Genomic DNA, 10,282 nt, shown 5'->3' on the forward strand with positions numbered 1-10,282 from the left:
TTTTAATAGTGGCCCCTCTTGCGCCCCCCCCCCCCCCCCATATTCATGTGTGAATAAGGAAATTTGCATACCAATATGGTTATTTTTCCACTAAAGCTTCTAGAGTTTTGGTCATGCCATAAGGAAAGAGGAGCAACAGCATATGACTTAAATGACAAACTGCACACTGTACGCCATGTATAATAAGTGAGTTGTGAAAGACAAAGTCAAAGTTCATGAACATTTCACAGACAGAAATATGTTGCATAACGCACTTAGCATTTAATTTCAATTAACTAGAAAAAGAGCAAAAAATCAAAATCTGTTCACAGACAATTTGCAAAAGGAAGAAGGGCTAAATAAAATTATTTTCCTCGAATGCACCACCTCATTTTCACTTCCTGCAAACACTGCCCAGGTGAAATTTTAAACAAAACTCTTCTTCTGATAAGTGCTGGCTAAATGAAATGCTATGCCAAAACCTGCAGTCGTGCTTGCGCTGGTACAGTGTGGTGATACCAAAAGTTAATTTGACTATTGCTATACGAGCAGAGGCCATAAACACTCATAGAATCAGGCCACGAAAATACCCTCATGCAGTTAGGCATGAATATGAAAAAGCTGTGTATTTTTTCCAAATGTTATTCACATTTAATTTGCCAGAATCAAGATATGATTTTGGCTTTAATTGTGAAGCTCAAAGCCAGCAAAGATACAAGGCTTCCATGTGATCTACGGTTTGGGAATAAGGAAGATCTGAGCAGAAAGTGAGCCTTTGGGTCAGATTCAAGAAATATTTTATCCGAGGATTCTTGCTGCACAGAACAATCTAACATGGTCAAATTAGAACATACTAAATTTGACGATGACTCAGATTTTATAGCTCTAAGGGATAATTATGGATGATTATCCTGTTTCACCAAAGAGCTTGATTACCAAACCTTAATAAATTTTAAAAGTGTACTTTAGAAAAGTATTTACTTGCAGTTCAGAACCTTTAAGGAATTAAGTAGTCAGTCCTATTCTTAGACAAGTTGTTGCAGTGGTTAAATGTCCATTTTTAGAAGATTCTAGCGGTTCTTCTAGAGAGATTTCACTCAACGTGTTGATACTGGTCCATATTTTGTAGGCAGCATGGCATATTTCAGTCAGTGGTTTTCTCAGCTGACCTCTGTGGGCTTGCCTCAACTACAGTTCATACCCAACCATCTCTGTTGGATGTGAAAGTACCACAAATGTTGTGGAGTCTCCTTTTCTGGAGACATTCAAAACTGTCTGGACGCAATCCTGTCCAACTTGCTCTAAGTGAACCTGCTCTAGCAGGTCCCTTCCAACCGGCTCCCCCTCCCTCCCCTCCCCATTGTGTGATTCTGTGAAATGCTCCTAGTATCAATTTTACGTGCAGTTGTAGTTCATCTACCTGAAGATAAAGCAATGATAGCACTGAAACATTTGTTCTTGGAAAACAAATGATGTAAAAGGGTTTGTAATCTATACCCACTTGAGAGCTGACATCTTTCAGCTTGAGCTTCTGAGGCCTCTGGTCCTCCACTGTAAATCTGAATTTCTTGGATCTGCACAGGAATCCAAAACAGGATGGCTCCCTAAGCTGGGGCACCAGTCCAAACTCATCAGCTGGTTAAAAGCTGACGAGGAGCCACAGTATTACTGACTGTAAGGCCATGCGTTGTTGGTGTATCTTGTATTGTGGAACTTCACAGTCCATACAAAGATATAACCAATATTTGGCAAAACCAACCCAGTGGTCTGGCTTAGGAGTCTTGAATGTCTCACGCAGAGAGCTCTTAGGTCCAGTCTATGCAGATAGCTCTCCCGTCCGTGATCATCTGATAAAACAAGCAGCCAAAATTAATAGCCACAGTATTTGGCAGGTGTTCTGGACTTCCCTGAGTGTTCACCCTCTCCAGATGTCTGCCCTTGCTGCCTGCGCCCCGTGACGTTGTGCCTAGCCCTCGTCCTGCACTCAGACAGGTCAACATTTAGCTCTACACAGTCGAATATATCCGGCAGTCTGCAACCCACACCTCTACCTTTGCTGTCAGTGTGAGGCATGTCATTTTGCCAAAATATTTTGTTCAGAAAATGTCAGCGTGAAATGTTTTGACATTGTCTTTAAAAAAAAAGCGGTCCCTTTCTTCAGTTGAAATTATTTGCTGATTTCTACTTGAATCAGTGAATAAATTTGGTCATGTCCAAAAGAAATCACATTTTTGACAAATTAATTGTTCTCAGAAAAACAGTTTTAAATATTCTGTGAAGAGATACACCTGCACACTCAGATGGGATATTACAATTATATTTGTAGGTGTTTTCCACGGCAGCCTTCCAATGACTAGATTAAATCACCCGTGTCCTCACCTCAGGAAAGGTTCAGTAACAACTGAGACCCTTAGGAGAGTATCGAACAATGCCAGTTTCCCTAATTGTTCAGTACAGGACTTCCTGCCACGACCCTTTCTGTAGTTCTCATTCTTTGTAAAAATCAGAGCATTCAAGAGGCCCTAGAGATGCTCGGTGTAAGAACTTTGTGTTGTATAATACAGAAACATAGAAATGGCTGGCACAGCTTCTAAAGGTAAATATTCTTTTTGTGCTGCTTTGTGTGCTAAGGTGTGTTTCTCTTAAAAAAAACCCAACAAACAAAACACCATGCACACACAAAAACCCCAAACCCAAACAAAACCCCCACAAGAAATACAACAGCCTTAAATGATAAAAACTTGTGAGATGGAAGGTGCTACCCCTCAGGTTCTGCTCCAAACCCCGCCAAAGTCAGTGGAAAGACCTACTGACTCCGGTGGGGTTTTGGAGCACATTCTTCACGTACTACCACGTACCATCCTTCCAGACCGCTGGCAAAAACGCAGTAACAGGCAGGTCTGTTTCTTTTCATTTTATGGATGTTTTAGGATTAAACACTTGTACTCGAACAGGCTTGTTTGTTGCACACACACACACACACACACACACGAGCCCCTTAACTACGAGACAAAAGCATAATCCAGCTGCCAAGCTGAATACCCAATTGAACCTAGTGCTAGAGAGATACGGTCCTGTTGGAGAGACAATTACACAAATTATTAAATTCACATTCTGGCTATCATCTCCTGATGATAAAACTGCTTCTCTGCTTCCATTTCCCCTTCCGTAAATACTGGCAAAGTGCTTATTTGTATCTGTACCTGAAAACATCACAAGAATAACAAATACACGCGTAACAGTAAATTTACAAACAGTTCTATACCAAGATGGGGGTTTTTTAGGTGTGGTGTTTGGTTTTTTTTAATGTTGATCCTGTACAAGGAAAAATGTTTGGTGTTATAGACCAATTAAATCTACACATCATATGCAATATATTTCACATTCCTTACTAAAACTCTGTTACAAAAGAAAAAAAAAGTGAAAGGAGTCTGCTTATTTTTTAAAAAAAATCCACCAGAACAAGTTTTAAGTGTTCAACCAAAGCTGTGCTGTGCTTTCTTCCACCCTAGACAAAACGCAGAAGGTACACTGCATTTACTGTGTGCCTCTGAAGCTGTATTTTGTAAGCTCCCTGTATTATTCTGTAGGTGCCCGACACCTGGCTGTGACGGCTCTGGCCACGTGACGGGGAACTATGCATCCCACCGAAGGTAAAAACCGTCCCATCGCACGGGGCTGCAGCGCTCAGGGTTCTCGGCAAGCAGCAGCAGAAAGAGGTGGCTTTTATTCTGTGTGCTTCTTTCAGCTTATCTGGTTGTCCTCGTGCCAGGAAAGGAGGTATCAAAGTGACTCCTACCAAGGAAGAAAAAGAAGACCCTGAACTTAAGTGAGTACAAAAGCAGCGGTTACACCAGTGAAGGGGGGAAAAGGCCCATGAGAGCTCAGGGCTTGAGGCGTCACAGGAGACACCCCAGTTAATCTGAGAATAGGACCTAGACCTGGGGATGAACCAAGTGTTTCTGCGTTTAGGAAAGCTGGTGGAGTCCATCACCTTGGAGCTTAAACAGAGAGGAGGGGTTGCTATATCTTATATTGGTCCAATTGTTTGAAACAGTTCTATGAAAGTGCCACGCAGTTGGAAAATTCGGCAAAACGAAGGAAAACAAATTATTGCTGCCCAGAGTGAAATCTTAACACATCAGCTAATTAAATCAAAGTCCACCTTCAAAGCACATCCCAGAGAACTTAAATATATGTAAATCTCATGCCTTTCCTCTAGAAATAAATTTAAATTTCACTTCAAGTGAAAAGTTGGAGCTCAGTAGAGATTTGCTACATTCCTAACATGAATGCACATTCCGTTAAAACAAGTAAATATTAACCGCCAGAACACGGATATAAAGATTTAGTTACATACGATGTTGTGCTTAATAAATGATCGATGCGAGGCTGCACAACACTGACAGAGGAAAGTTGGAGCTCAGTAGAGATTTGCTACATTCCTAACATGAATGCACATTCCGTTAAAACAAGTAAATATTAACCGCCAGAACACGGATATAAAGATTTAGTTACATACGATGTTGTGCTTAATAAATGATCGATGCGAGGCTGCACAACGCTGACAGAGCAGCACAAAACATCCCAAACCTTTCTTTGCAAGTGTTTGCATGAGATGTTACAAGTGGGTGCAGGAACCCATCCTCTGCTTCATGCCAAAAACCTCGATAGAAAGGAGAGGATGTTGACTTGGCCTACGTTTGTATGAGTGTGATTTATTGCCTGTGATAGAATTTCAACATTCTTTTCCGGTAAAATACGATCTAAATGAACGGTTTAGTTTCTTAGGCTGCACGACCGTATTTTAAATTGTCTAATCTTAAGATCAGCTGAACCCCCATAACTCATCTTGACGTGAATTGGATGCTCAGGTACAGCGTGCTGCCAGGGACCGAGCCTTAATCCCTTAACGTGCAGTGGAACAGGCAGCTGGAATTATTTTCTCAGACTTTCTTGAGACTGTCTTCGCCTGCTCTCTCCAGTGAAAACGGGGGTTCTTTTGCTGTGTTTCTCTAGATGTCCAGTGATAGGCTGTGATGGCCAAGGTCACATATCAGGTAAATACACTTCTCATCGCACTGCTTCTGGTTGTCCTTTGGCTGCCAAGAGACAGAAGGAGAGTCCTGTCAATGGGTCTTCACTATCCTGGAAACTGAACAAACAGGAGCTGCCACACTGTCCTTTGCCAGGCTGCAACGGGCTGGGTCATGTTAATAATGTTTTTGTCACCCACAGAAGGTATAACTTTGTGTTTTCTCTTTTCATTTTTCCTTAACGTTCCGCTGTTGAGTTGGCAACATGCAAGGTTACAGTCTGAATAGATTGTCTTGAAGTCTCTTAAGTAACAACACAGTTTACATTGCAGCTGAAGTAATATGGATGAGAACAACTTGCAGAGAGTTGGGATCAACTTTTACTACTCTCTTTCTATGATCCCACTGCAGCGTGAATTTCCAAGGTCTGTTCTTCAGATTAGCGCAGTTACTATATGGCTTAAAATGTTCTTTCCGAGGCAAATATGTAGTTGGTTTTGTATATCCTTTACAGAAAATGCAAATGTCACTGAAATGTCACCCAAAAAAGGTTTAGGAAGTGCATTCATTTCATCTTTCTACCAGTGGAAAAGCTGTTTTCACAAACTCTGTATTTAAATAGCTAGAACCACACCCAAAAGTGAACGTGTCAAACTCATACCAATTACATGAGTTGGAATCTCGAGCAAAGAAAATTATCCTTACAAAGCAGGAATCACTCACACAATCAGTAAGAATGAACGCCACTGTTTTAAATAACACTGAGAAAACACTAGAATAATCTGACCAGATTCAGTCAGTATTACTCAAAGAATGTGGCTACAGAACCTGAACCAAACCTGGCAAAGTTTGGTCTTCTGTCTGTAACGGGGATTAACTCTCTGTTCTGTCTCCTTTGCTTTTTTCTAACACTCTGAACTAACGTCTCCAACAGAAAAAAGTCCAAAGTGACTTGAACAAATTCAGACTTCAGTGATATCCCAACTTTATGACCTACGTCCCACCTTAAACTTCTTATATTAGGACACCACTGTAAATTTGGGCTAATTAACTCATGCTAAGCATAGCAGGAAATAACCTAAATAGTACGTCAGCTGGCTGCAACTCACACAACAGGTGATTTCTGTCCTACCTGAGGCTGGATCACGCTGAAAATCATGTTAATTTAAAAGAGGTAGTAAATGTATTTTTGCGATATGAAACCCTTTCCTAGCACACTGGAAACCTAACACACAGCCCATGGCTTTGAGATGGTTTTCCAGTCAGTTATGTGTTCTGGGCAGAGAAACTAAGAGGCATTTTGGAACTGGAGAACTAGCATTAAGCAAGTGTAAATCTAACTTTAACCTGCAAAAGCTTTGTTTTTTGGGGTTTTTTTCTATGTGGAAACACCATATCTATTAGGATTTTTGTTTGTAATTTTCTCACACGTACAAAACCCAGCCATTTTTCTGTGGAACATTTTCCTTCACTCCTTACTTGGCTACATCTGAATATAGAACCTTCTGCTGGTTTTTCAGCATATGGGTATTTCTTCTTTGTTATTTATAAAGATAGTATTAAGACAGTGCAATTCATCTTAGCCCTTCAGTGGGCTATAAAAATTGCCTCAGATAATTACCCGCTGATGAAATTGTAAGCTTTGGAATAGCAAAATGTAATTTAATGTGAACAGTAGTTAAAGAGCAAACTGAGTATGTAATAGAACCATTCAAAAAAGCTATTAGAGTCTATAGGGTATATTCAGACATTATTGTATCGATCATTATTATGTATCAACAGAACGATACAATAGTCGTGCACCATGCAAATCATCCCATTAACTGATTTTTTTTTCTAGGCTAGTAAACTTACCATTTTAAACGGTCATACTGCCCCCCCCCCTTTGGGCACAAGCCCTCAATCTAAACAATTTAGAGTTTTTATTTATAAGTGTTGGAACTTCAAGAATTCTGCAAATGCATCTTCCCATAACTTAACAGTAGCTGCCACTGTTATTTTCCTTATTCTAAAATATGAGTAAGAGTTGTTTACTTATAGGTTGAGATTTCTGTGCCAATTTCCAAGCTGCAGTATACGGCTAAATGGCTCTTTATGAGTTATGTCATTCCCCGAAGCTGTGCTATAATGGAGATACTGATGTGACCTTAGGTACAGAGGTCTGTCCAAGTGCATGATAATATTGCCTGAAAAGATTGTTGCCATTTTCCAGTGGGTGCTAATGTTTTTTTTTTCCTATCTGTTTCAGCCTGTCTGGTTGTCCTCTGAATGCACAAGCCATAAAAAAGGGCAAAATTTCGGAAGAATTAATGACTATCAAGCTTAAAGCAAGTGGTGGTAAGGAGATTTGTAAAAGATGATGACATTTATTTAGAGAGAAAGGCCCTGACTCCCATTTATACTTATGCCCCTTTGTGTCATTCTGGCATTAATTTTCACTCCTTTCAGTTGTCTCTAGCAATAACAAATCTTGAATAACAAAAATCTTTGCATGAGAGTTATAAAATTCTTCTCATTTACATCGTGACAAGTCAACATTGGAGGTGTGCTCTCCTCTTGCCGCAGAGCACCACTTTTTGATTTGGAGATGCTTTTATTATTGTTATTACTAATAAATTATTAGTTGCAGATCAGGGGGCCTTAGCTATCTGCTGACTACGGTAAGAAGGGATAAATATGGTGTGCAGAAAGGGACTCCTCTCCCTAACTTGAACACTACGTGGTTCAGTTTCTGTGCAGTACCTTGATAATCTTCCTAACCCAGGTTGCGAGTGTAAAGGATATAGGGGGATATACGTAGGAGTCTCCTTTCTTATCCAGTAAGCTTTACTAAGCTGGGCACTGAGCCAGGATTCAGGGAACTTAGTCTTCATGCCTCCAACACAACAAAAATGTTGGGTTACACTGGGCAAATGAGTTTGCTTCCACATGTCCGTGTCCCCACTGGGGCAGGGAATGTTGCTTACAGATTTCCCAGGCTGGCTCCCCAGTAGATTCTGTTCGTGGCTTTAGGTTTTACAGCAGTAAAAAGAACGGTGGTACAAATCTCTAGGCAGAGCTAGTCTCACTGGTAACTGAGCAGAAAGAGGGACATGTATTGCCAGCAGCAGTAGCTGCGTGGTGTTTTTCAGGACAAGGCTTTCATTAAAAGCCTGAAGGTTTTCTTTTTTCTTTGCTGTCTAACTTGTGGGGATGTAAAAACCTTCCTTTTTTTTTTTTTTCTTGTAACGCTTGTTAGCTTCTGACACCTTCTTGTTTGCTGTTATTTAAATTTCACTCTTTATCACATGTAGCTAAGGCTGTGCTTCTTGAAGTGATTCTGCACAGGGATTTGCCGTCACAGAACTTCTTGCAAGATCAGAAGCAGCTACAGATGAGCTCACTAAAGTCACTAAGAAGTTGCTTGGGGGCATTCCCTGCAAAGGGTTGCAGTTACATCTCTTTAAAAAAATAAATAAAAAACCCTCAACATTGTAAACATCCCCTCACGTTTCATGATAAACTTTCCACTTTCTGGGCAATTTTTCCTTTCTGTACCCTCCAGCTTGTAGTTGGATGTTGTACTGGAAAAAAAGAATCGTGAAACACAAACCCTCAGACAGCCCCTTCTACATTTCAGCTCATATAGATGTTTTACAGCTCAGATTTTGACAGTAAAAGCAAAATAAGAGCTAATTTAAGGATTAATCGTTTGATTAAAAGCTTGTTATCTTTCTCTTGTTCAGTAACAGGCAATGCAGCTTGTTTACACGTGGACTCTTTAAATCTGACGTCAGTATTTTCAACTATTTGCAGGTATTGAGAGTGATGAAGAAATCAGACACTTGGATGAGGAAATAAAAGAACTGAACGAATCCAATCTCAAAATTGAAGCTGACATGATGAAACTTCAAACCCAGGTATGACACTGAAAGTTTTACCTTGTCCTATGCTATGTCTGAGCAAAATAAATACGTTAAATGCTACGTAAATGCTATGTTTAAACACTGTCGGTCTCTTCTGCGCTTGTTTTCCCATCGCTCCGTGGCACTTAGAAGTTCTAAAATCCTGCTGGCTTTTTTGTCAAGTTTTTATTTGTTTGTTTTCTGTAAATAAGCAGCAGATTCCTGGGTGTTGTCCTAAAGATCTGGTGAATGATAAATTCAGGGCAGCTTGGAACTAATCTTGGCAAACAGAAAAACCATATTTACCAAACAATACCTGAATTTTCCTTTGTTGACCAAACCGTACAGAATCTCATGACCGTTTTTAGGGAGGATATTGCCTCTTACCAGAACACTCTTTGTTCTTAAATGTACCTAAGAAAATCTCCCTAGCTCTGTTCACCCACTGTCAGTTATTCAAATAGTTTGAATTTTGCCTCCAGACAACACCTGCTAAAGAACCGATGCCTTTTGCTCATTTGTGTCGCACGGCTGAATTGTGCGAAACTTGGTTAGGCAAGTTTTAGCTTGGAGAAGAGGAGGCTGAGGGGAGACCTTGCCCCTCTCTACAACTACCAGAAAAGAGGTTGTAGCGAGGTGGGGGTCAGTCTCTCCTTCCAAGTAACAAGTGTCATGATAAGAAATGGCCTCAAGTTGAGCCAGGGGAGGTTTAGTTTGGATATTAAGAAGAACTTCTTTACAGAGAAGGTTGCGAAGCACTGGAACAGGCTGGGCCGGGCTGGGGGGGGGGCCCCCCCCCCCGGGAGTTGGATATTAAGAAGAACTTCTTTACAGAGAAGGTTGCGAAGCACTGGAACAGGCTGCCCAGGGCTGTGGTGCAGTCCCCATCCCTGGAGAGGTTTAAAAGACATGTGGATGTGGTGTTGAGGGACATGGTTTAGTGGTGATCTGGCAGTGTTGGGTTAAGGGTTGGACTTGGTGATCTTAATGGTCTCTTCCACCCTAAACTATTCTGTGACTCTGAGAGTTTGACGGGAGCTATGGAGAAGAGACATTCTCTCACTCTTTTGCACACTGGAGAGATTGAATTGGCTTTACTAAGCTAATAGTGGTTCTATGGAGTGAGCTGAATACGTTCACCCCCACAGAGACTCCTGTGTGCACCCAGGACTTCACCTGGGCAGGCTGAGTCAAAACAAGAGCAGAGGCTTGCTCCATATTTTAGGAATAATAGTTTAAGAAGAAAGTTCCTAAATGAGAACTGGGAACTGAAGAAGTCTAAACTGATCTAAAACAAACTGAGTGTAGCCTCACTCCTCTGTATTTGTAACACACTGGAATGTTTTATTAGCGTTGATTCATGCCGCTTTTGTAATAACCGCT

At 40.8% G+C, this 10,282-nt stretch overlaps 1 protein-coding gene across 1 annotated transcript in view; it reads left to right on the forward strand.

The window, feature by feature from the left end:
* The window catches only part of LOC104499330 (suppression of tumorigenicity 18 protein), a gene marked incomplete at its 5' end in the record, with an annotated part of 23,709 nt that overhangs the window by 11,431 nt on the left and 1,996 nt on the right, over positions 1-10,282 (forward strand). The window contains 5 exons of the mRNA XM_010142819.1: positions 3,570-3,632; positions 3,728-3,808; positions 4,999-5,220; positions 7,264-7,352; positions 8,811-8,914. Of these exons, the coding sequence (XP_010141121.1) occupies positions 3,570-3,632; positions 3,728-3,808; positions 4,999-5,220; positions 7,264-7,352; positions 8,811-8,914 (559 nt within the window). The remainder of the gene's footprint in view (positions 1-3,569; positions 3,633-3,727; positions 3,809-4,998; positions 5,221-7,263; positions 7,353-8,810; positions 8,915-10,282) is intronic.

Source organism: Buceros rhinoceros, unplaced genomic scaffold (assembly GCF_000710305.1).
Source record: "Buceros rhinoceros silvestris isolate BGI_N320 unplaced genomic scaffold, ASM71030v1 scaffold14189, whole genome shotgun sequence".
Lineage (NCBI taxonomy): Eukaryota > Metazoa > Chordata > Aves > Bucerotiformes > Bucerotidae > Buceros > Buceros rhinoceros.